The 27,063-nt window shown below is 44.3% G+C and overlaps 1 protein-coding gene and 1 long non-coding RNA gene across 3 annotated transcripts; both read left to right on the top strand.

Moving 5' to 3' along the window:
* Nucleotides 1–3,554: 3,554 nt before the first annotated feature.
* LOC127297589 (uncharacterized) lies at nucleotides 3,555–5,936 on the top strand. The gene has a single exon (XM_051327915.2). The coding sequence runs from the start codon at nucleotides 3,617–3,619 to the stop codon at nucleotides 5,684–5,686; it is 2,070 nt and encodes a 689-aa protein (XP_051183875.1). The 5' UTR covers nucleotides 3,555–3,616; the 3' UTR covers nucleotides 5,687–5,936.
* Nucleotides 5,937–11,376: 5,440 nt separating this feature from the next.
* LOC127297590 (uncharacterized) lies at nucleotides 11,377–17,234 on the top strand. Of its 2 annotated transcripts, XR_007849259.2 has the most exons (4): nucleotides 11,377–11,928; nucleotides 12,020–12,292; nucleotides 12,401–12,518; nucleotides 13,123–17,234. It is a non-coding gene; the product is annotated as an uncharacterized lncRNA (long non-coding RNA). The 2 variants fall into 2 exon arrangements; XR_007849260.2 differs by having other exon boundaries at nucleotides 12,020–12,518.
* The last annotated feature ends 9,829 nt before the right edge of the window (nucleotides 17,235–27,063 follow it).

Below are 27,063 nucleotides of genomic sequence, written 5' to 3'. Positions count from 1 at the left end.
GGCCTGGGCCCGCGCCGGCCTATGGGGGGGGCCCATGGCGGCCCTCCTCGGCTCCTCCTTTTGGCTATCTCCGTCTTCTGGAAAAATAAGATTTTCCGTGTAATTTCCGTCAATTGCTGATCCTCCGAAATATTGTATTCTGACGGTGCTTTTTCCAGCAGAATCCTGACTCCGGTGCGCGATTATCGAATAATCATGAAACATGCAAAATAGATGAAATAACATAAGTATCATCTCTAAATATGAAATATATCAATGAATAACAGTAAATTATGATATAAAATGATGATGCAAAATGGACGTATCAGATTGCTACACCTGCGTTGGTCTATGCGACGGCGGCGGAGCAGACGGAGCATGCACAACACCAGGCAGATCGCGACGAGGTCATCGTGATCGACGGGCCTGCGTCGACTCAGGATACGTCGCCGTCGGCCAACCCCTTCTTCTAATTTAGCATGCAGTATGGTCTGTAATATGATCGCGCGCCCAGTACTTTGATCGCCGCTACTCTGATCGCGACGATTCGGCGGGAACGATCTCTTTTGAATGCAACAATTTGAATTTCTGATTGGGGACGGCGTTTGGGGGACGCGGCTCGGGAGCGACGTCCCCCAAACGCGGCACGAACAAAACACGTCCCCCAAACGCTCAATCCGGCGCTGTTTGGGGGACGCTTTGGGGAACGAGGCTGAAGATGCTCTTAGATGGGTACATTTGAAAGAGGGCCACTTTTACTTCTTCGGCCACAAACGAAGAGTTTAATTTATCATTCATATTTCTAGAAACCTTCCCTGATACATGAGACAGAACCTCATCAACCCTGGATATCCCTTCCGCATTATAGAGTGTCTTATAAAATTCCATTGTTAACAATTTAATTTCTTCTGCATCCTCCGTAAGTGATCCATCTGGCCTGGTTACCTTAGAGATTTTATTTCTCTTCCTTCTACCATTAGCACGTTGGTGGAAATACTTCGTATTTTGATCACCCTCCGAGAGCCACTGGATCCTGGACCTCTGGCGCCACATGATGAGGGGTGCTGTATGCCGACCTGGTCGGCACGGAACAGGCGCCGCACACCCCCGGTGGGCGGTTTGGGCCGACCCAACATTTTGTTTCGCTTTTTCTTTATTTTTTCATTTTTCCTTTCTACCTTTTCTTTTTACGTTTTTTGAAAGCTAAAATGTTTTTAAATTCGAAGTTTCAAAATTTGGAAAACATTATTTTCAAAAATTTAATATTTTTTATGTATGAACAATTTTTGAATTTAAACATTTTTAAAACTTGAACAATTTTTAAATTTGAATATTTTTTATATTTCAACCAATTTTCGAATTTCCAAAATGGCATACTTGAACAATTTTCGGGTTTGAACAATTTTTTTATTTGAACAATATTTTTAAAAACTATATTTTTTAATCTAAACATTTTTCGAAAATATCTATTTTTTAAAATTTTATTTCAATTTTTTAAATTTTAAGATGACCATTTTTAATTTGAACAAATTTAAATTAAACATTTTTTTTATATGAACAAATTTTAAAATAAACATTTTTTAATTTAAACATATTTAAAATATTTCTATTTTTAAAATCTGAAAAACAAAAGTAACAAAAAAGAAATGGAAAAAAGAACAGAAGAAAAAGAAAACAAAAAACAAAAACAGGAAAAACAAAACAGAAAAAGGAGAAACAAAAAAAGAAAAGAAAAAACGAAAAAAGACGAAGCCCGCATCTAACTGGGCCGGCCCGTACCGCACGCGGGGTGTGCGGCGCGCGGTACGCGCCGACCGGGTCGGTGTATAGGGTTTACCCACATGATTGCCTCTGTATGAGATATATGTTGCCGAACACATGCAGGCAGTAACCGATCCAGCCCAATTTGCTAGGGTGGAACGGACCTAAGTTGGGCTGGGCGTTTTTACATTTTTTTTAAGTTTTTTCTATAATTGATACATAGGCTGGGCTAATCTTAGGGTGGGGCCACCTTTACACCCACCGGCTCTGCCACTGTTTGCAGCTGCATCTTGTTGTCATATATATACTAGGAAGGCTCGCGCGGCGGCACGTCCTGTTCTTGGTGCTAATTTTTTTTTGTATAACTAAGTAGTGGTTGCAAAAGTTTGTATGTTTTTTAACAGATTGTAGAAAGATGTATTTGAATTACAGGGAGCAGAATGTTTTAAAAAATGTGCATATAAAGTGAAACACATATGGTGTAGGTTCATCGGGTTGATTTGAGCGAACGGAAGGGATTCATCACTGTTAGTAACGTGCCGTTGAGAATCGACTATTATCAACGGTATTAATAGATTATATCATGAAATATAAATAGACACTAGTGGAAAAACAGAGTTTTACATAGTATATACTTTTATGATAGAGAATTCAACGGGTTCAACTCTATTACCTGTTTTTGTTCGCCTTGCTCTAATCGGTTGCCATGTACCTCTAGCTCTAACGCACGGCAACGAGTTTACGCCTCCATCATCTCTATGTCTCGACTCCTCCTTGGGCTCTCTTGCGTGCCTCGACGCCCTCCACTATCAGCATTATAAAATCATTTCACATACAACATGATACAAGAAAATAGCAATAGGAACCCATCATATGTTCGAATATTTCATGTGGCTAGTCTCATAAAGTTCCATATATACATGTGCAAAATGGTTTATGAAAAAATATCACAAGTCTTGCAATCGTCGAAAATAATTATGAGTGTTGTGATCCAGAAATAAGATACGGTATCGTAAAAAAAAGTAGGTGAAATTCAAATAAATGAGGAAAAGTAGGGGAAAAATTCACTTTGGCTCATTGGTGTAGATGCATCCACTGTCTAAAAAATATTTTAAAATGTCTAAAAATTCTGGAGAAAAATATATCCGTTTGTACGTCTGAACATCTTATGTTCTAAGATGAAGTTATGCGAAAAAGGCATTTTTGTGGCATGTGTAAAATGAGAATTTGTGGGGTCTAAAATACATTTTCAAATGACTCTTTTTTTGCCTTTTTCTTGAACCATATAAAATGTCTTTTCCCCTAAAACAATATGTGTAAATATAGTTCATCTGTCTGTACACCGGAGATGATTTTTCAGGTTTTTTAATATTTTGAAATAAATTTTTTTTATGGGTTTGAAATAAATCTAAACTGAATTATTCATGATGGGTACATGTACAACTACAAGCCCAAACTACCTTTGGGCTTAATTAAGTAATACGATTGGGCCTCGGCCGATAGCAATTTAACATTGCTGAGAAGTTGGGCTCCTTACATGCATAGTTTGTAGTTGCATTGTGAATTTGACTGTCTCAAAAAGACTCAAATTGTGATAGCCTTTTCTTCCATGTATAGATTTTCTGAGTGCGTCAAAAGAAGGCAGCAGCTGTTGAAATACTTGTCGTCACCGGATCAGCAGATGGCGGTTGCCTCCTAGCTCCTTCGCGTCCGGAGCACGCTCGATTTCGCGCCGGATTCAAGCTAAGTATACGTCGTTCGGCCGCCTATAAATATATACGTGGTCAACCTTGAGACCCGCCGATCCCGATCACGATTCACGACTCCAACCCATCAAACCACGCCTACGTTCCTCGAGATCGATCGGTACGTTTCCATGGATAGCCGGTGCGCCTTCTGCTTCCACCCCCTGCTGGGCGCCGCCGGCGACGCCTGCCGCGTCTGCGCCACGGCGGCCACGACGACGAGCCCCTTCGGTTCGTCTTCCGCCAAGCCGAGCCCCTCCGCTTTCAGCTACTCGGCTCCTACGGCCACGACGAGCCCTCCCGCCTTTGGCTTCTCAGCGTCGTTTGGACAGGCGGCTTCGGCGAGCCCCTTCTCCGCCATCGGCTTCTCCACGCTGCAGAGCTTCCTTGGAGAGGCGGCTCCTCCCAGCCCCTTCGCTTTACCGCCAGTGTCTGCCAACGCAACGCCCTATGGAGTTGCACAACCTCTCGGATCAATCACCGCCGAGAGCCCCGTGTTCGACGACGACGAGCCGGTGGAAGACCCTCCCGCTGCGACACTCGGCGGCGTCCAAGAAGCACCATCATCGGCAACCAACGCGCCGCTCGTCCTCAACACGCACTGCGAGCTCCCGGCCATCGCGAGGGGCAGCGCCCGCGACAGCTTCGCGGTGCTGGTGCATGCCAAGGCTCCCGCCGCCGATCATACTGCGCCGCGCCCGTCGCTCGACCTCGTCACGGTGCTGGACGTCAGCGGGAGCATGGCTGGTAGCAAGCTGGCGCTGCTCAAGGAGGCCATGGGGTTCGTCATCGACAAGCTCGGGCCGGCGGACCGCCTCAGCGTTGTCTCCTTTTCGCACCAGGCGCGCCGGGAGACCCGGCTCACGCGCATGTCGGACGCCGGCAAGGCCTCCACCAAGCTCGCCGTGGAGTACCTTTATGCCTGTGGCAACACGGATATCCTCAAGGGTCTGGACACGGCCGCCAAGGTGCTCGACGGCCGCCGGTACAAGAACACCGTCGCCAGCGTCATCCTTCTCTCGGACGGCCAGGATACCTGCAATCGCCCCTTTGGGTTTAATTGCGGACAGAACAAGAGCTACGACTATCTCGTGCCACGTTCTTTCGTTGCCAACAACGACCGCTCCACGCCGATCCACACGTTCGGCTTCGGCACCGACCACGACGCCAAGGAGATGCACGCCGTGGCCGAGGCCACCGGCGGCACCTACTCCTTCATCGAGAACCAGGAGGTGGTGCAGGACGCCTTCGCGCAGTGCATCGGCGGGCTGCTCTCGGTGGCCGTGCAGGAGGCGTGGATCGCCGTGGCTTGCCCGCACCCTGACGTGCGCGTGCGGTCCATCAAGTCCGGCCGCTACGAGAGCCGCGTCGTGGCGTACGGACGCGCCGCCTCGGTGGACGTTGGCGAGCTCTACGCCGACGAGGAGAGGCGCTTCCTGCTGTTCGTGGACGTGCCGAGAGTCGCGGAGGACGACGAGGACGTGACGCGCCTTATCAGGGTGAGCTGCACGTACAAAGCCTCGACGACCGGGAAGTCGATGCAGGTGGACTGCGAGGACGCTGTCGTGCGAAGGCCGGCGGAGGTGACGACCGAAGCGGACCAGAAGCCGTCCATGGAGGTACAGGTGGAGCGCTTCCGCGTGGAGGCGGCGGAAGACATCGCGGCGGCGCGGGCAGCCGCCGAGCGCGGCGACCACGCGGAGGCCGTGCGGATACTGGACAGGCGGCAGGAGGCGGCGAGGACGGGTGATCTGCTCGGCGACGCTCGGTGCGCGGCGGTGGTCTACGAGCTGGCAGAGCTCAGCGCCCGCGTGTCAACCCAGCGGGAGTACGAGCAGACGGGGCGGTCGAGCATGCTGTCCGGCATGAGCGCTCACGCGCAGCAGCGCGCCGTGTCCGTCAACTTGTGCGGTGCCATGGCGTCCCCCACGTTTGGAGCGATGCCGGCGCCGGCGTTTGGAGCAGGGTGCGCGATGCCCATGTTTGGAGCGACGCCAGCGCCGGCGTTTGGAGCAGGGTGCGCGATGCCCACGTTTGGAGCAGCGTTCGCGACGCCAGCAATGGTGGACATGGTGGGTTCGTCCCGGAAGATACGTGAAGAACGGGAGCAGCAGCACTCATCGCCGCCGACAATGCCGAGCAATGGCAGCAGCATCTTCGCTGCTGCGAACAATGACAGCAGCTCTAATCCTACTAGCTAGTACCGACCGTGTCAGATTAAATTTGCGTCGTGGACACAGTTTTTGCTCCTACAATATGTTCTGCAGTTTTACATAGTTTTGGTACCAATTTTCAAGTTATTACGGATTATTATAAATCATGTTATTTCTAGCAATGGAGATTTTATAAGAATATCATATTGGACTTACCTTCTAGCATGTGTCCAGATAACTTTGCTTCTAAGATGTAGAAATATTTCCTCCATTCCAAAATATAAGGTGCTTATGGTTTTTTGTATGACCTTCAAAGCGCGTTTTGCCGCGCCGGACAGTCTATCTTAAGGAACGAACAATAGAGATAAATCATTTTTTTAACGGTCCAAATATGTAAGACAACGTGCATACTTCTGGCAACATAGGTAATTCAGTAGCATACACAGTGTAGACCTTGAGCCATATCCTATGAACCAGAGGAATCTATGCACCAGCTGCACCCATGCGTTGTGGACTTTTGGATGGAAAATGAAGGTACCAGATCTGACACAAGGTGGACTGCTGGTACTTTTTACAAACTGGACATTGTAGTGTTCTCAAATTCAACGAAAAATCCTCTGCAATACCATCGTCTCTCCTTGCTCACTCCTGTAGTACAAGATCCATTATTGAGCCGTCGGTATTCCTCATATCTCGTATCCTTCAGCTTCCAAAAGGCAAAATAGACGACGAATCTCACTCGAGCATAGCAAATGTAGTCTGTTTCATATTAAATATAAACTGACAAAATGAGAGTAGTTCCAGTAAGTGTATGTGTTTATTTTCATCGCACCTACGGAGTACATATGAAAGCTTGTCCTTGCAATTCAAAATTTCAAATTTAGTGATTTACAATTTTGTGCTAAATGAGATCTTTGAATAACGAAACAAGGGTTCCCGGCTAAATCTGGATTTCGTAGATATAATGGAATAAATGAAGTCTTCCCATGTCATTAACATAAATCAGATCAAACGGCTACAAAAAGAATCATCAAAACAGAAAAATGAAAAGAGAGACAAACAATAATCCTGCTCCATGTTTTGATTTCATCGAGACCAAGGCTGACCCAACGAGCTGCCACGAGATATCCGATATCCCAAAACAGTTAGTTGAGATCCCAATTCCGATCCCATCCATAAAGTTCCCCAAAAAAAATCCCCAATCTAGAATCTCAACAGAAATCACCAACCTTGAATCAACTTCAAAGAGAGAGAAAACTAGTCTGGCTAGGTGCGAGAGAGAGCAAACTTTTTTTTTGCGGGTAGAGAGAGAGCAAACTTGACTGACCATATCTGCTTCAGAGTACATGATATCAGTTCAGGGAAGGAGACGAGCGTGTTTGTGGTTTTTGGAGGACAATCTGCTGGACTACAAGGTCCATCGTGCAAATGTGGCAGCAGCCCAACTCCTGACTAGAGCACATCCCTTCGTTTTCCATCCAAAGGCCCATAATCGATGGGTGCAGCAGGTACATGAGTTAAGTGGTTTCACAGGATACGTTCTCAGCTTGTATGGTTGTTTTGGTAACAAGGTAATTCAATAGCATACACAATGTTATTTCTCGGTAGAAACAATGATTTATATAAAAAATCATACACAATTAGATACCCTAAGCAATCAAAATACCTATTACTTCTGATTCATAGTATAATTAACCACCCTTAGCTTTGATTCAATCACACGTACAAAAAAAAGTTTCAAGTAAGGGTTACATGTGGAGCATATCACTCTACTGCGTGAACCCAAGAATTTCACAACTAACGATTCTTCATCCATACTGGCTGCCTAGCATTCTATACATACATACATACATTAAAAAAAAATCTTTGGACACAAATGAGGTAATCAGATATGGAGTGAGGGGAGAACCAACCTCAGGTTGGGTGGTTAAGGCATGTTCAATGCTCGGCGCTTATCTAGGCGCTTGAGCGGAAAACAGTCCGGCAACTAATCCTAGCGTCCGTTCGGTAGTTTTAGAGCTCCAACCCATGACTTCATCTTCCGGCGCTTATTTCTCAAATAGACTTCCTCCGCGTTTTCTGCTGCAAACCAAAAACTGACTTAAGCATCCGGCGCAAAGTTTTGCATCGACTCCTGTGAATAAGCGCCCAATGACCAGGATTATACATCACAACTGCTGATTGGCCGGGGTCAAAATCCTGGCGCCCCTAGACAAGCGCCTCCATTGAACATGCCCTTAGGAGGGTGGTTGTACCCCCAGCCCACCAGAGTTCAAACCCCAGGTTTGACATCTGTGTGTCTCATAAAGGCGGAATATTCTTTCAGTGGGAGGCGATGTTCCCGTCGATAGCGAGGAGTCTGTGGTGACTTCGTCAATTTCAAGATCCAGTCCGCCGGCTCGGTCTTCCGGAGGTGCTCATAGGGGTAGGGTGTGCGTGTGTGCGTTCATAGGGGTGAGTGTATGCGCGTGTATGTGAGCGCCTGCGTTTGTACTGGGTTTCTCAAAAAAGATATGGAGTGAGGGAGGGTGGTTCACCACCTTGCCCAGCTGGGTTAGAGCATCTCCAGCCGCGTCCCCCAAAGCGTCCCCCAAACCGCGCCGGATTGAGCGTTTGGGGACGTGTTTTGTTCGTGCCGCCTTTGGGGGACGTCGCTCCCCAGCCGCGTCCCCCAAACGCCGCCCCAATCAGGAATTCAAATTGTTGCATTCAAAAGAGATCGTTCCCGCCGAATCGTCGCGATCAGAGTACTAGGCGCGCGATCATATTACAGACCATAGTGCATGCTAAATTAGAAGAAGGGGTTGGTCGTCGGCGACGTATCCTGAGTCGACGCAGGCCCGTCGATCACGACGACCTCGTCGCGATCTGCCTGGTGCTGTGCATGCTCCGTCTGCTCCGCCGCCATCGCATAGGCCGACGATGGTGTAGCAGTCGAAGACGCGTCAGCCGGCTCTTGCTCCGCGGTTGCTGCCGCTGCCACTGCCGCTTCCTGGGCCGCCGCGTCGGCCGCAGCGTCGGCCGCCGCCATTTTGGCTTCGATGTCGTCGAGGATCTGGCCTTTGAAGAAGTTGTGCGCCGCCCGCGTCCGCGGAGACATTCCCTCTGTCGACGCTCTCAGCAGGGACATGTCGTCCCTGCGTTTCTTCAGCTCCAACTTCTCCTCTTGCCTCTTGAGCAGCTCCGCCCACCTTTCGTCGGTCTTTTTGTCGCGGGAGAGAAAGGTCGAGGAGACGTCCGCGAGGCATTTCGTGATCGACGCCTGCGTCTTCTCAGACGACGCGGCGTCGGCCAAGGCGGCCTTGGCAGCCTTGTTGCCAGTAGGACGCCCTACCGACGTTGCCAGCGGCAAGTCCAGATCAATGGCGTCCTCCCCCTTGGACATCGACAGGCGGTTCCCTTTGAGCTTGGTATAGCAATGCATCAGCGCGAACGACTTATGCCCTTCCGAGTTCCTCGTGTAAACCTCCATGGCCCTATCAAACTAGCCAAAGAAAGCGGAATCATTTCATCGAACACAATGTAGGCGCTACAGATTATGGAAGAAAGAGTCGTACCATTTGGGAGACGTCGGCGCCGCTGTCGGCTCTGGTCACTAAGTCGTGATGGTATCCATGGAAGGAGTTCACCGACGCCTAGATGATGGCCCATCGTGTCGACATTGCCTTTTGGCTCCTCTTCATTGTCACTTTCTTGTAGTCGTTGTTGATGAGCTTGCGCTCATCGAACTCGGCCTTGATCCTCGCCCAATACTTCCCGTTTTTTTGGTTGGCGTCGATGATGGAGTCATGGCTCACCGTCGCCCACGACTCGCACAGACAAAGATCCTCCAAAACCGTCCACTTGGGGCCTCGTGTGCCCGACGCCTTCTTCTTCTTTTTCTTCTTCACGCCGTCCGCGTCTACCTCCACGAGATCATCGTCGCCGGCACCCTCCTCATCGTCCACGTCCTCCTCTTCATCGTCCTCCTCGTCCTCACTCCCGCCCTCTTCCACAGCACCCTCCGCACCGGCGCCCTCGAATTCGAGCGGCCTCCTGCGGCCACTGAAAGGGTCACCGTCCGCACCGGGTCCTGGCTCGCGCTGCTCGTACGCCGGGGAGTAGAGGTTGTTGGGGTTGAAGCCGCCATGCGGCAGCGCATCTTAGTAGTGGGGCGACAAGTTAGGCGTCACGCACCCGGGAGTGCCGGAGGGGCCGTCGTTGTAGAAGGCGGAAGACGACGGAGAGATCACTCCCGGAACGTACACCGGCAAGGACGTACTCCATGGTCTCGCCTTGGTGGCGGCGATACACCCGGCCATTATGTGCTGGTGCTGGCGCGCCGCCAGAGCCTTCTTCTCCTGCTCCGCCGCCCTTCGTCCTTTCCGCTCCACCGTCGATAGCTTCCGGCGCAGACAGTCTTGCTGCCATTGATCGTCGGTCCATCCTTCCGGCTTCATCTTCGGAGCCGGCGCTTTCCGCGGCTTCGCGAATGGCGCTTTCGCCCCTTTCGTCGCATTGCCCGGCGGCTTCTTGGCCGCTTTCTTGGCCATCTTTTTGGGGGCTATCGGCGGCGCCATGGAATGGGGAGAGGGTAGCGGCGGCGGGTGGATGGCGGGAGGGAGAAACAAATCGGCGGGATAGGAGAAATGAATCGGCGGCGGGATATGTGTTGGGACGCCAGAAATGCGCGGCGGGATAGGCGCGATATGGCGGGAGGGGCGGGATTTGGCGGGAATGGGAGACGATTTTTCACTGAGCCGCTGACTAGTCGGGCCCGCGTCGGTTCGCCTCGCTTTTCGTTGTGTCCGGCGTCCCCGGAGCGTCCCCTGTGGGACGGGGACGGGCTCGGGCGCCGGACACCGTATCAGGCCGCGCCGGACAAAAATGGGCTTTAGGGGACGCGGCTGGAACGTATTTTTTGTCCGGCGCGCCCCAAATCCCTTTGGGGGACGCTTTGGGGGGACGCGGCTGGAGATGCTCTTAGTCAGCCGAGTGTGTATCACACAGTTTAAATATAATCACTACAGTATGTTACACAATATAAGAGGGCCATGATTTTCTCTTCCTTTGCCACAAATGTAAAGCGTCCTTGATTTTTTTCTAGTCACCGATGATATGTCCACAAAATTAATTTAAGATATATAAAATGAAATATTTTTCACGATAAGTGCAATGATGCCATCTATATATTCGCAATCCATATCATTTGGTATTATATTAATGGTTAAAGTTGTGCATCAAAGACTCTGCAAATAAAGTGTGCCTTACATTTAGGACGGAGGGAGTAGTATAATAACTATAACTACTATATTATAGGGCAACCAACATCTTTTTTTCCACAATTTTGAGCTTCTTTCTGAATTAACCTCATGCTGACACGTATAGTCTGCTTTTCGTTGATTATTTCTGGTGTGTGATTTCGGTGCCCCGTGCGATTTCTATCTTCATGCTCTCCTCTCTTTCCTTCTTCTGGATGTATTAGTTCATTGGCTGGGTGACTTTAGCTAAAATAGTCCACCGCTTTGACCAAATTTAGTCGGTTCGCGACCGTCCGTGCTTTTCTCTCCCCAACGTGCTGACCTCTCATTCCATCAGCGTCCGGCGAGGATACAGAGGCACACACACGGAGCAGCAGCCGCGGCCGGCACATCCTTGGCTCCACGGCGGCCTGCGCCCCCTCCGCTTCCCGATGGCCGGTGCCTCCTCGGCTCCCCCGCCGCCGGCGCGTCCTCTGATGTGTGGCGGCCAGCACGTCCGCGGCGGCCGGCGCGTCCTCGGCCCTCCGGCGGCCTGCGCCTCGGCTGCCCGGAGGCCGGCCCGTCCGCGGCGGTTGGCGCCTTCTTGGTTCCCCGGCCGCCGGGCGTCCGTGCGGCGGCCAGCGCCTCCTCGGCTCTGCAACGTCCGGTGCCTCCTCGGCCCCGCGGCGGCCGGCGCATCCTCGGCCCTCTTCTTCCTCCTCCGGCGGACTACACGGCGGCTCTCCGGCAAGGCACAGCCCCGTCGCCTTCCTCCTGTTCCTCTGGTGCCTCTCGCCGCCTCCCGCGCCGCGGCTCGCCTTCGTGCCGCTCTCTCTCTCTCTCTCTCTCTCTCTCTCGGCGCGCTTCCGTGCCCGTCCCGCGTGTGGCGTCCGACGGCAGACCGACACCACGGAGGTGGACGAGAAGGCAGGCGGCGGCGCGGATGGGCGTGACGGAGCGCAAGGTAAGGAGTCGGAGCAGCGGACGTACCTGGTGGCCGCGGTGATGTCCAGCCTCGGGATCGCCTCCATGGCCGCCGCCGTCTACTACCGCTTCACCTAGAAAATGGAGGTGCCCTTCTCTATCCACCTTGCCTAGCAATTTCCCTGGTTGATTTTCCATTGAAATTTCAGCTCCACTAAAATTTGTAGATTTTCGTCAGGAATCGTCCCGCCACCACACGGACGACGACCACGAAGCCACGATGCAGCGTCCACCGATGGAAAGGGACGTAGGGGAGGGGATCCATTGGTGGGGCAGAGCCTGTGGCGTCCAGCGGCAGCAAGGGGGGCGGGGGCGCCCAGGTTTCTCCCTTCATCTCTCTCTCACTGCCGCCGCCGTGGCCCAGGTCCTCCCTGGCGTGTTCTTCTCATGTCCCTGTGAGAGATACCTCTTGCAGCTGCTGGTCCAGATAAGAGAAAAGATGCAAGTTTAGGTGCACATCTGCCTAGAGTTCTCCATCGACGACATACAAGTTACATCAGTCGAAAGACCTGGTTAGTTTTATGCTCTCTTTTTTGTGTTTGTTCATCTCCAATTCTAGGTTCAGATTAGTACTCCACTAGCTTGTGCGAGTTGCCACGATGGGACATGGAAGACCATCAGGAAAATCAGCGCAGTCCAGCCGTGGCTATGATGCACATCTCTTGGCAAAATTCGAGGTAAGTTTTCTTTTCAGGTGCATTTGATTAATTTGCCCTAGGAGTACATATTTAATTTTTTTGAAGTATGATTAATTTGTTCCTATCAAAAGTGTATAATGCAGCTTAAAGTTTACATAGTTTCGTTGATAAATTGTATGTATGATCTTGCTCATCTTCTGAAAGCAGTCACCAAATGGCCATTTTAATTTCCTAGATGTTCCACCCAAAATCTATTTGCTAAAAATTATCAGTAGCTAGCAACCTAGCACACCAAAACAGAACTGTAATAACGGGATCTTAAAATTCCGTTGTGCCCGCATATGTGTGGTAACTGTAACCTAATAGCTACATGGGCTCTATTTCTGCTGCGAGACCATGAGACTACGCTACATGTGATTCTTTGAAATCAATGGAAAGTTAAGTAGGAGTTTGCTGCTGAGCATTAAACAATCCCATTTTCCTAAAAGTAATGTTCAATTCTAATTTATTTCATGGTACTGTAGGAGAGGAGCCACTGTCTCCTACAGTACCATGAAATGGGATTGTTTAATGCTCAGCAGCAAACTCCTACTTAACTTTCCATTGATTTACTTATATACAGAAATTATTGTGTTTTGTATAGGACTTAAATCTCGGGGAACATAAGTGTCTCACAGGGAAGTTTTAGGCACAAGCTGTTCAAGGTACTGTACAGTTTTTCTTACACATTCAGATTTTATTGGTGAGAGACATGCTTATGACAATCCGTCCTCTTTAAAGAGATTTCATTTGATTGTTCATCTGCTCTTATGTAATTAGAGTGCAAGGATAATTTACTTTCAGCATGTTTAGCCCGTGAGCGACCAGCATTTTCCAATGTTGGTTCTTATGAGATATGGTATCAGTACTCACCGTGATGTGAAGAACCGTAAAATTGTTTGTTACTGATGCATGCTTCCGTTTTTACCTTTCATGTTGGCTGTCTAATGAGTTGATTATAAGGCAGTCAGGTTAGGTGTGCATGGCATTAACTAAATTCTTTTGCAATGTGCATATATTGCGTTAGGAACATCAACCTTCATAAAATTTGTTTCTACTTACCTATGGTTGTGTTCTCTATTATAATATTTAACCTGCGGTATCATAGGTGTCACATTTGTTTACTTTTTCTCCCAAATTTTATGCAGGCTGCAATTTTAATTGAGGATGGACTATACATTAGAAATCACTAAGATGAATACTTCTCCCACTGTATTGCTAAAAGAACATGCCTAATTAACAAAGAAAATGCTAAATAGACAACTGCAACTCATGTGTATTTATTTCTTCATGTTGACAAGGTATTCTGAAAGATGTTCGTATCAATGGTTCGTATCAATGCAGAGTATTCTGAAACATGTTTCCGTTTAAGAACGGGATTGCCATGGCAGAGCATCTGAGATTTAGTATGGTTAGAGTCTAAATCATAGCTAAAGAAATAAGGACGGCTTGCTACTTTCACTTTTTTGTTTGGTTCATCCAAATCCCGTCATGTTAGATAAGTACTGGAGAACATGCTTTCCAAAGCAAATTTATTATCTATCCTTTCTCTATCAATTTTATTTTAAAGTTTCGATTTCTGTTTGCTTGACCCAAATTCCTACAGATGCACGATTTCATGATAGTGCGCTTTTTAAATCCTCGCCACCTCCATGTACCTGGGTGAGCCACTACTTTAATGGTTTATGTTAAGATTATTGGTTACTTTTTCCATAGGTTGGACGAATTACTTGCACTACTCGCTTTCATAGGTTTGTTTATTATTTTGTTCCTGAAATATCTCATTTTTTCTGTTTTGATGCTAAAGCCTACAAGATATGTCATCAACGAATATTATTTTTTGCCGTATAGAGGAAAGTATAACTTATTCTCAAATACCTTGATTTAGGGCTTATACTCTGTAAGAAACGAATCTTGAGACAAATAGATTCTTACTGGAAATAGGTGCTTCCGGGTGTATTAATTCCATGTTTCTAAAAGAAATAATGCACTGTTGCCTCCAATTGAAGCATGATACTATGCGTACTATGTATGCTTGAAGAATTTACTCTAAGGTTTATACTTAAACCCAAACATTCCTGAACAGTGAGTTCTTAACGGAGATACATTTAACATTTCTTCAAGGGCAAAAAGATTGGATGGTTCAGACTCTTTTGTTATGGTATTTTTTTTTACCAATTCTGCTACCCTGTATGAATTAAGCGAAGTTACCATCAAGTCTTAGAACGGCTATGGAGTATGTTGGTGGTGGTGACTGAATTCCCAAGTTTTCTTCCTTTGCCATCATGCCTCTGTTCTGAATACAGTTTTCATGATAGTTAAAGCACACTGTCCAGAAAGGATTATGTATGCAACCATCATACTGCTGACTACATTGTGCATCTCCCATTTATTAACTTCTATCTGAGAAGTCCTTTTTGTGTTTTGTCTGCATATATGATATACTGCTTATATTTACTTCTTGCTGGTTAATTTCAAGAACACCTCCATTGAGCAATTGACAATGTTACATTGTGCAAGAGCTGGGATCATCCGCTTGCCACTTTCTTCCAAAGGTAAAGATGAAAAGGATATTTCATTTCTATTCTTACATGTCAAGCTAATAAGGTGAAGTAGTAATACATAATCTTCACGGGAAATAATATTTTCTTGAAAAGATAACTTTTTTAGTCATTGCTTTGCATCCGTACTAGCATTAGGGTATTGCGTTGTTGCAGAGGCTGGGTGTATTTGGTATCTATCGATATTAATATATTCCCTTTATCGAAAAATTGCTTTGCAATAGATGTCCAATTTTTGTGCTTCCTCCCTTAATTTTTGTAGGGCATTGATGTGTTGAAACAGTAGTATATTGAGCTTGATGAGGGACTTATCCAGTGTTTGGTCGAATTTTAAATTCCACAGCTTTACCAGAATACTCATATTATTTAGTAGTTATATTTTTATATGCCAGGATCATTATTTATTATCAGAATTGGTTCTGCCTTTGGAATTAGCCTGTTGAAGTTTTTCCATAGTATATAATCTTTCTTTCATTAGTTCAGTAGGCATGAATAAGATTATCGTATAGACTGTAACAATCAAGCTCTCCTTAGAAGTGTGTTATCGCATCCTTCTCTTAAAAATAGCTTATGAAGCTTCATTTTGAGGGTATGAGGGTCCAATATCTCCTTTTCTCATTATCTTCCAATTTGTATTATATGTGATCCGAATTATTTATGTAGAATATGGTTTACGGTAAATTTAGAGAGATTCATACATAGATTTGCAGGTCAAACCCTGAAGAACTTGTAGTAGTTTTTCCTTCGGCAAGCATGAAGAGGAGAAACACAATTACCAATATGCAAAGGGAAGCGATGTATTTGCACAGTACATTCTTTTTCTCATCAACTCTATATTCTACATACATATGATGCTTGCTTTCAGGTTCCTTGCACATTCCACATTAATTAAGTAACCGAGATGCCAAATTATTTTATAGTTCGTCGAAAGTAAAATTTGCCAATTCAGTTGTGCTAGCTCCCATATGATATCATGTTACTCTGTCAGGCTGCCATGTGCTGGCAATGTTTAGCTAAACAAATTAGTAATAGTCTTATTTGTTTGCTACAAAATAAATTAGCTATAGTGCTCTTCCAGTGTCACATGTTTCATCAAGATAGAGTTCTTTGAGTGTCACAAAATTTTCTGTTATATATAAATGCTAGCTCCCATATGATATCGTGTTGCTCTATCAGGCTGCCATGAGTTGGCAATGTTTAGCTAAACAAATTAGCAATAGTACTCTTTGAGTGCTACAAAATAAATCGGCAATAGTCCTCTTGCAGTGTCACATGTTTCACTAAGGAGAGTTCTTTGAGTGCCACACAATTTTCTGTTCTATTATGTACATTACACCCTTCCATGCATAATAAGTGTATTAGTTTAGTTTAAAAGGGACCCAAGAATATCCTCATGCACAGTAATCTATTCAGTGAAAGATGACCATGGAAAAGTGGTGTATTTCTGCACGTTTAGAACACACGATTTGCTGATATATGGAAATAGCTATTCAGTGAAAGATGACCATGGAGAAGTGCTTAATTTAGATTTCTGGGTGTCATTCCTTCTCAAGTTTGCTGGTTATGCAGACCTGCTCTACTCTTAGCGCATGGCCTGTAGTTCATGGTTATTTGTATGTATCTGCTAACTATGTTAAAAATGGCAAGCCTACAATAAAAGGAAATTTGCAGGATACACCATGTCTGTTTTAAAATAATCATGATTTGAGAACATAAATACTTCTATCTATCAATTCCTTGCTCATATCTTCGACACTATTGCTTTTGCTTTGTAGAAATTTGATGATTTCTTTGTATGAAATATGATGATATGCCCACAAGCCCACAAACACCACTTTGGGTCACTTTGAACGCATCAATGGCAAACTATAGGCATCATTATTTGTTTGAAAAGAATATTTGAACAGAAATTTAATGGAGAACACTGCTTGGACCACCCACTTCAGTGAATAGTAGAGGCCAAGGACCCAACAAGAGGAGCCAGAACATGCCAAGCACGGCACCGACGAGTCCGTCCGGTCTGAACTTGCAAGGGATCTCTACATTACGCGTTGCCTTCGGTTGTTTCCTTTCAATCTTTTAGATGTATGCTATGTACTGAAACTTACTAAGGGTGTACTATTACAATGTAATTTCATGCATTGCTTATCTTTCATTTACTATTACACCTCCGCATCTCCGTCATAGTTTGACAACGTAACAAAGCATCCTTTGTTCTTCAACTCCTGGCTTGGCGCGGCGTGCCGCCGCGCCTGTCCTTGCTAGTACTATACTTATCCGTGAACAGCCTTGATTTTTCTCAAAATTTTGACATCTTTTTCAGATTAACAGCAAGCTGACACGTGTGTTCATTGGTGGTTAATTCCTGCATTGTTTTGTGTGTGTGCAGTTTCGGTGCTGTTTTGTAATTTTTGTTCACACCTGTTAGGTTGTTTTGGTGCGTTGAATGTGTGACTATAGCTGGATCGGGCATGCAGGTGGTCTTGATACGACAGCTTTATATTATATCTACGTGCCTTCTCGAGAACTCCTGTTTTGTCTTTTCAGGAGGTGCCCACGTTCTCTAGATTTCCTCCTCTCTCTCTCCGTCGTTTTGACCAGGTCTTCACTACCTTCATCGGCCTCTCGCTACTCGAGCTCTTCCTTGGCCGATCTTCCTTTCGATGGCGTCTTCTTTCGGTTCCCGTGGCTTCTTTTTCAATGATTTGATTCATATGGTGTCTTCTTTTTTCGGCTCTTTTCTTGTGGTTGTTTTCTTGTTTTGATCCGATTTTTTTTCCTATCTTGCTTCCTCTGTCCCACGCTCACGATCCAATCCCTCCCTCTGCTGATCCCCTATCTTCTCCCTCCCCAATGCCGAAGATGATGGCCGCCAGGAGCCACCATCGGGAAATAACATCATCCACTGGCTCTGCTCTTCTCGGACCGTGCTTCCCAGCACCGGACCTGCCGTTCCGCGCGGAGTTCGGATGCTGCAGATCTCGTGCGTGCCAGCGCTGGAGCTGCGTGGTCGCCGCCGACGCTGCCGCGACCTGCCGGAGCCTGGCCATGGGCAGCCACCACGACGCTGGTGGCAGCTGCTTACCTGGGGGCAAGCAACACGCAGCAAGCTGCTTCTCCCATGTGTCTCATTCTCCCTTGTATGCCGATTAAAAAAGAGAAGCAGCCTGCAGTGGGCCACCGGCTCGACCGCGGCAAGACGAACCTGGAGGAGGCGCTTCCCTAATGGTGTAATCTGCTTCAATCGGCTCGAGTGCAGCAACCCGCTTGGGCCAGCTCGAGTCCGACAGCCCGTAGATGGATGAGGCGGACGCCACAGACCTGGAGGAGTGGAGGTTGCAGGTGCGCAGTGGAGTCACCGTTCCTTGCCTTCGTCTGTCCGCAAGGGAGCCACTAGATGGACTGCAGTTCGCTGACGAAGCTACAGATCCACAGGAGGAATGATCAGGTAATTTTTTTTTCTTGCGTTGAGCTTCTTGCTTGATGTATGTGAGCACGATTTTTCCCCTAATTGTGAGGGTGTAGATTCTGAATTAGGTGTTGGATTGTTACTCTACAAGGGAGGAATTTGGTTGAATTATATGACCGAGGATTCTAAGTTCAGAGGTATTTCTTATTTATAGACATGAGATCAACTTGTGACAGGATGAAGAAGCAGAGTACACTACAAAGCATGAACTGGAGATTTCAGATGGACGGTGCCTCAGAGGTATTTGTTCCTACGAATTGATAGCAGGGTACACTACAATGCATGCCAGGCATATATGAATCTGCTATCGTTTTGGTATACCACTAAAAGAGATAAATGTGATCAAATCTGTCTATAATCCACCTTCACCCTCTGTAAGAACTTTTTGGTCATCTGAAAGTATTTTATATTTTTTCTGTTTAGTTTATTTATTTTCATATAGCGAGAAACTGTAATTTTATTATTATTGTTGTATTATGTTGCTACCAGCTGTGTTCGTTGACCTATTAAATGTATCTTAGAATATGACAGATGAAGTAGTATTCTTAAAACTACTACTGAAGTGTTTGAAGCATTAACATTCTGAGCATTACTCATTTGAGTTTGACAACGGCACCAAATTGGTTTTTTGAGAGCTGATTATTTATTGTTGGATCAATAGTTGTATAAACTGAAACAATATGCCTATGTTAACTCTTATTTACCAAATTAGTTTTGACTTCCTAGCTACATAAAAAAACCTATGGTTGTACAATATTCTCTTAGTTATGCATTTGACGATATTTTCTCTTCTCTCTAATTATGCTTGCAGGTTTCCTCTGGAAACATCACTCGGAGTTTCAATTGCAATAATCTGCAGAAGGAGATATAGATTGTGTTCCATCTTACATCGGTAAATGAACACTTAAACTTGAAGTGTTAAAAAGGTTACGTGATGTTTCTCTTTGGTAAGGTTCAACATTTCCTGTAACATTTGCAGTTGATATGATACCGATCGGAGATAATAGTAGTGGTATCATATTCATGCATAATAGAGCTTTTATCCAACAGTGTTAGTATCATTGACTCTTTTCTCCAGTCCTCTTAGTTGCTCTCCACTAATCTCTTACAAGAATTTATCTATCCACCCATGCATGATAAAATGATCTCTGATCCAAAATGACCTTTACAATCATACCCTTTAGTCATATGCATTAGTGAGAGTACGATGAACAGCTATCTTTTTTTGGAGGAATTAACAGCAGGAGAGGCTCTTACTGCACTTTAATATTAAAATGAAAAATATTTACATAGTAACTTTACAAGCTTACCATGGTCGGGCCATGGTTCCCATAACTTATTTTCTAGACTCTCAAACTAGCTATGAAAGTAGTGATATGCTCTCTTAGTTTAGGCTTGACCCTACAGGAAAGTAGGTCAGCTTCGGCAGAAAAATTAGCTAGCCAGTTCAGGTCCTGAACAATATAGTAATGCCTCCCTACAACGGTCAGAGAGGTTGCACACTCAGCTCCGTTCAAGCAACAAGCACCGCAAGCTTCCTTCATTGTACCCAACATCAGTTCAGAGCATTGCATGACAGATTTTCTCAAGCTTCACTTCTACAAGATTTACATGAAAGTTCAGAGGCAGATATCCAAGTTGTCTCTTATGATCTGTACTCCATACAGTTCATTTATATTTCTTATGAGTTTTACTCCATAGCCCATATAGTTTAACACACGGACGGACTGTTTTCAAGTGAATTGGAAAAAGACTCGCATTTGCTCTGCAATATTGTTGTGGCAATTTTTTTTCTTTGTACACACATGGATGTCAAAGAATTAATAACTGGATATGAACGTAATTTTCACTTCTCTGTGTCAAATCATCCAAACCTATTCCTACCTTCAGGTTCATATGCTAACAATTTTTTTCGCAGTACTCACGATTTCTTCGGTCGACCCTTAAGGGCACTTTCAACTGACATCATTTACTTGAACACCATAACCAACACTGACATCCATAGGATACAATTTAAGAATATACCTACAATACTTCTGCAAACAATGATATGCCATTTTTGCCCTTGGCCACGCTCCAGATGTAGGGGCCAAGCTAGGTATGCACCCTTCAGCTGGATTGAACCTTCGACTTCTGTTTGGTTTCCTTTGATTGTATTACTTGTTGTGAATCTTTTCCCCTGGTGGCCCACCCGTGTATTTGTTTGCCATATTCATTGGATCCTCCTATCTGAAGGTCTCCATCGAAGGCAACACTGCCATGGTCTCCTGCCGTTGAATGGGAAGAGCTCACAGCCTCCATCAGCGGTGTGCAGAAAGACCATATGCGTGGGCTTTTTTTCGGAGTACATGTCTCTGCAATAAGTGTTGTTCATTATATTTTGTGTTGCACATATTACCCCGGGGTGTATCGTTTGGCTGCTGCCTGTTGCAGAGCTAAAGCCAGGATGAAACCTATTACTTTTCTGTCTTATGAAGCTAAACAAAAGCTTTCAACTTTTTCACTGAATATTCAATCTTTATGCCTTAGTTACATAGTACAAACTATATACCGTCCAATGTAAGGTGGTCCTTTTTAACTCTTGGTACATTTATATAGTTCTTTTGCATCTATGTATAATTTCATGGGTACATTTATATAGTTCTTTTGCATCTATGTATAATGGCGCAACCCAAATCATCACCAGTATGTTGTTCATATCATCTATGTGGACGGTTCTCGCAGCATCGACATTACAATTGAATGGTAAATCCAGTTAGTTCCTTAACTACCTCACCTAGCTATGTAAACAGAGTCACCTAGCTATGTAAACAGAGTTAATGGCTTATGTCAGTGTACGGTCGGACAAATACATGAATAAGAACTTGATTGAAGCCATCCATCCATGCTTGGTTTAATAAATTCAGATTTTTCTCCTTTTGTGTGTTTGCGCTGATGCTGTGTACATTTTGTTCAGCAGTATCCTTCTTTTGGGAGTTTGCATCTGCATGATCTGCTTAAATGTTGAGGAGAAGCCTAGCTACATGTTGTTGTAGGATAACGTTGCATAGAAAACAAAAATTTTCCTACGGCGAACACGCAATCCAAGCCAAGATGCAATCTAGAAGACGGTAGCAACGAGGGGGTATCGAGTCTCACCCTTGAAGAGATTCCAAAGCCTACAAGATGAGGCTCTTGTTGCTGCGGTAGACGATCACTTGCCGCTTGCAAAAGCGCGTAGAAGATCTTGATCACGATCGGTTCCGGCGCCACGAACGGGCAGCACCTCCGTACTCGGTCACACGTTCGGTTGTTGATGAAGACGACGTCCACCTCCCCGTTCCAGCGGGCAGCGGAAGTAGTAGCTCCTCTTGAATCCGACAGCACGACGGCGTGGTGTCGGTGGCGGTGGAGAAGTCCGGCGGAGCTTCGCTAAGCTACGCGGGAGATATGGAGGAGAGGGGGGCGGCTAGGGTTTGGGAGGGGGTGGCCGGCCACTTCAAAGGGGGCGGCCAGCTTGTGGTCTTGGGGTGGCCGGCCCCCTCCCTTGGCCCCTCATTATATAGGTGGATCCCCAAGTGTTGGTGTCCAAGTCTTTGAATAAGACCCGAACCAAAAACCTTCCATAAGAGGGGAAACCTAGCCCAACTAGGACTCCCACCAAAAGGTGGGATTTCCACCTCCCATGTGGGGGGTGGCCGGCCCCCTATGGAGGAGTCCACTTGGGACTCCTCCCCATCTAGGGCTGGCCGGCCATGGAGGTGGAGTCCCATGTGGACTCCACCTTCCTTGGTGGTTTCTTCCGGACTTTTCTAGAACCTTCTAGAACCTTCCATAGAACCTTCCGCGACATTTTATTTCACATAAAATGACATCCTATATATGAATCTTATTCTCCGGACCATTCCGTAACTCCTCGTGATGTCCGGGATCTCATCCGGGACTCCGAACAAATATTCGAACTCCATTCCATATTCAAGTACTACCATTTCAACATCCAACTTTAAGTGTGTCACCCTACGGTTCGAGAACTATGCGGACATGGTTGAGTACTCACTCCGACCAATAACCAATAGCGGGATCTGGAGATCCATAATGGCTCCCACATATTCAACGATGACTTTAGTGATCGAATGAACCATTCACATATATTACCAATTCCCTTTGTCTCGCGATATTTTACTTGTCCGAGGTTTGATCTTCGGTATCACTCTATACCTTGTTCAACCTCGTCTCCGACAAGTACTCTTTACTCATGCCGTGGTATGTGGTCTCTTATGAACTCATTCATATGCTTGCAAGACATTAGACGACATTCCACCGAGAGGGCCCAGAGTATATCTATCCGTCATCGGGATGGACAAATCCCACTGTTGATCCATATGCCTCAACTCATACTTTCCGGATACTTAATCCCACCTTTATAGCCACCCATTTACGCAAAGGGTGTTTGGTGTAATCAAAGTACCTTTCCGGTATAAGTGATTTACATGATCTCATGGTCATAAGGACTAGGTAACTATGTATCGAAAGCTTATAGCAAATAACTTAATGACGAGATCTTATGCTACGCTTAATTGGGTGTGTCCATTACATCATTCACACAATGACATAACCTTGTTATTAATAACATCCAATGTTCATGATTATGAAACTAATCATCCATTAATCAACAAGCTAGTTTAAGAGGCATACTAGGGACTTCTTGTTTGTCTACATATCACACATGTACTAATGTTTCGGTTAATACAATTCTAGCATGATATATAAACATTTATCATAAACATAAAGATATAAATAATAACCACTTTATTATTGCCTCTAGGGCATATCTCCTTCAGTCTCCCACTTGCACTAGAGTCAATAATCTAGTTTACATTTGTAAAGATATAACACCTTGGCCTTCTGGTGTTTTATCATGTTTCGCTCACGGGAGAGGTTTTAGTCAACGGATCTGACAAGCTCGTAACCGTATGTATTTTGTAATTCATTTGCGTCTCAACGCATCACTCATTTCCAAATGAGTCGGCATTAAATAAGTTTGGTCTTCTGGTGGAACCTTAATTCCGCGGTCTGAAATATGTCACTAATATTGTCACATACAATATAGCTTCAAAGTTCTGACTCTGTCGGAAATACACCAAGTTCTCAAAGAACCTCTTGACTTAACATCTTTTGTCATTGTCAAAACAATGACATACTCTGCCTTCTTTTGTAGATTCCGTCACAATATTTAGAACTCTTCTAAATCTAGCATAGACAACTTCTAGCTCATTGTGCTACTTTTAAAACAACACTTAGTCTAATTTGAGATTGAAATTATATTTTATATATGACAAAACCAATATCGGTGTAACACCTTACAGCGATTTGTTTGTCATTTCTTCATACAAAAAAATATATATATCCTTAGTTCTTCTAAAGTACTCAAGGATATTCTTACTGTCGTCCCATGATCATCTTATGAATCATTCCGGTATATGCTCATAACATTTTATAGCACATGATATCTGATTGTGTACATATTATTCGTGATCTATAATCACTCATGTGTTTTTACTCATTGAGTGTCAGATACACTCAAGTCTTGTTAAACCTTCACATGACAAGAACATTTTCTTAATATTTCTATATTGAACTATTTCAATATCCATTCTATGTACTTTGACTTAAACTTATTATGTGTTTCAATCTATCTTCATAGATCTTGACACTAAATATGTTTTAGTCCATATCCTTTCATTGAAGTTAATTTTCAATGAAACATTTTAATCAAGTATATAATTACATTATTTATAACCAACTATATGTCATCTACATAAAGTATTATAAATATGTCTCAGCGCTCCCACTTAATTTCTTGCAAATGCAAGCTTCTTCATCGTCTCTGATGAAATCAAAAAACTCTTTGACTATTTCATCTGGTGAAGATTCCTACTCCGCAATACTTACTTCATCCAATTGAAGTTCGTATACCTATCTAGTATTCCACAGACCAGCAAAACTCTTGGTTGTATCTTGTATACACCTTTAATACATACTTCTGATAAGTAATGTATTTTGCCATCCTACTAGCATATCTCCTAAAAGAAATATGTAGTGATTACTAGAATAATCCACATAGACTATAAGCATTGCTACGGAAGATCTAATCTTATCGTAGTCAACTCTTTGAACTTTGTTGTAAACTATTTTTCAACAAGTCGAGCTTTCTTCAAGGATATTTCATCCAAGTCTATAGATCCATTTACTTTCAAAAAGTATTCATCTATTATGGATTTCAAGGCGCATGGCCATTTTAACGGAGTCAGGGCCCATCATAACTTCTTTGTTTGTAGTTGGTTTATCATTGTTCAAAATCAATCCTTTGTCCACAAATCATTTATTTGATCACAAAGTAAACCATACCTACAGTAGGTTCAATATGTACTTCGATCTCCATGGCTAAAACACTTTGTAGTCATGGGAGCCATGATCGTCGTGGCCGCTTCTGAAACCAATTCCGATGCTGCGCTACTCTGATCATTATGCTCAGGTTCATAAACCTTATCAAATTATATTGTCCTCCCACTCAAATACTTCACTAGAAACAATTTCTTGGAAATAAGAACATTGACAAACACTTTTGTCTTTGTCTTGTGGGAAGAATTCCCAATTAAATCTCTGGGATAACCAACGAAGACATTCATCCGATTTTGGTTGTAAACTCTTAGACCAAAATTTAAAGAAAAGACTATTAGGGTTTATACCCATGTCATAACTTGTATGATGTCATTTCATCGGATCATGATGATGCTCTATTCAGTGTAAAAGCGGTAGTCACTAAAGCATAATCCACAAAAATATAATGGCATCAATATTTTATCTCATCATTGATCCAACAAGTATTGGATACATCTCTTGGATACTTCTTCATCACTATGATACTCCAAGAAACGTGAGTTGTAGAACAATTTCATAACTCTCTTAGATGTTCGCTAAAACTCGTAATTCAAATATTTCCACCATGATCCAATCATAGATATTTGTCTTTTCTATTACGATGATTTCCACTTCATGCTGAAATTTATTTGAATCCATTCAAATGTTTCAAACTTTTCCTTATTGAATATATCCACATATATACTCAATTCATTGTTTGAAAGTTTTCATGAAGTAGAAGAATCTCCCGCACACAACTATGCTCAGTGAACCACATACATCATTATGTATTTTTTTTTTACTAAGTTTGTTGCCCGTTCAACTCTTGGCCTATGAATGGTATTTTAATCATTCTCTTTAGAAAAGATTTTGCAAGCGCCAAATGATTCAAAAATCAAATGACTCCAAAAATCCATTTGCATGGAGTTCCTTCATGCGTTCCTTTCTAACATGACCTAAATGGCGGTTCCACAAATAAGTGGAATTCAAATCATTTGCCTTATGGCATTTTAGCGTCAGTTTTATGTATGTGTGTTTCACCATTAAGATTTATAATAACTTATCCATCGTATATGGAGTAATGTCATAATTTGAACAACTCATTGTTTTCATTTGACCAGAGCAAAATAACAATTATTAAGTTCTTTATTATAAATTCTAAGGGCTAGATAGAATGCTAACGACGAACATAATAACACTTTATTTTGTTCCAGTCGTGCATTCCTATCATATTCCTTGTCAGTCACTTAGGCCATTGTATTCTTGTATTGCGTTGTTTTGTATGACACTTCATACCAACCAATATAGTACTAATACCCAAGAATTTCATATTGTGACCTAACTAGGAATACAACCATAACATGTATATCATTTATATACACCTGAGCTAGACTTTCTAGTCTTTTCTTTCTTTCTGCCAATAATCTTTTGCAGTTTCTCTTTTAGCTTCCCTCATTATTCAGAAAAACACATCAACATCATTAACTTCTAGGTTTGTTGGTCAAATACCAATAACCTTGAGGTTCTTACTTTGAAGTTGATCATCATATGACAAGTGTTCCAGATTTCACTATTAGTAACTTTGTAATATGATGAACAGTTTCACTCATAATTTTATCCATCATATCATGACGACTTTCCGAGACCATGTCTGTACATGCTAGGCTCGTAAAGTTTTAACCTTGGTATTTGCATGTGCAAATCTAGCTTGCACCCGTTTTATGCACACGTAGAATCTATCACACCCGATCATCACGTGATGCTTCGAAACGACGAGTCTTAGTAACGGTGCATATTTAAGGATGGTCACTTCATGGATATGCGAATATCGTTAGTGCCCCAATAGTTGGAGGATTGTGACGCCTTGCGTCTTCAACCTTCGTACATTCCCATAAAACTTATGAGTTCATGTAGTCTCACCAAATTATATTCTATCATCTTGCAATAAGGTCTTAGATATCACATATATCTCATACCTTGATTATTTCTGAAAACTAAATTTTCAGCTCCTTACTTTTCAAACAGATTTGAACTTCAAGTTTCACGGAGACAAGATAACTTTAGGTACTAATTGAAACCATAGCTCTTTGAATCAACAATGTGAGGTTTACTAAAA

This window comes from Lolium perenne, chromosome 4 (genome assembly GCF_019359855.2).
Source record: "Lolium perenne isolate Kyuss_39 chromosome 4, Kyuss_2.0, whole genome shotgun sequence".
Classification (NCBI taxonomy): domain Eukaryota; kingdom Viridiplantae; phylum Streptophyta; class Magnoliopsida; order Poales; family Poaceae; genus Lolium; species Lolium perenne.
Note: the sequence above shows the minus strand (reverse complement) of the source record. Positions and strands in the feature narration are given on the sequence as shown.

Coding starts and splice junctions, on each gene's coding strand:
- LOC127297589 (XM_051327915.2), top strand. CDS start 3,617: ATGGATAGCCGGTGCGCCTTCTGCTTCCACCCCCTGCTGGGCGCCGCC.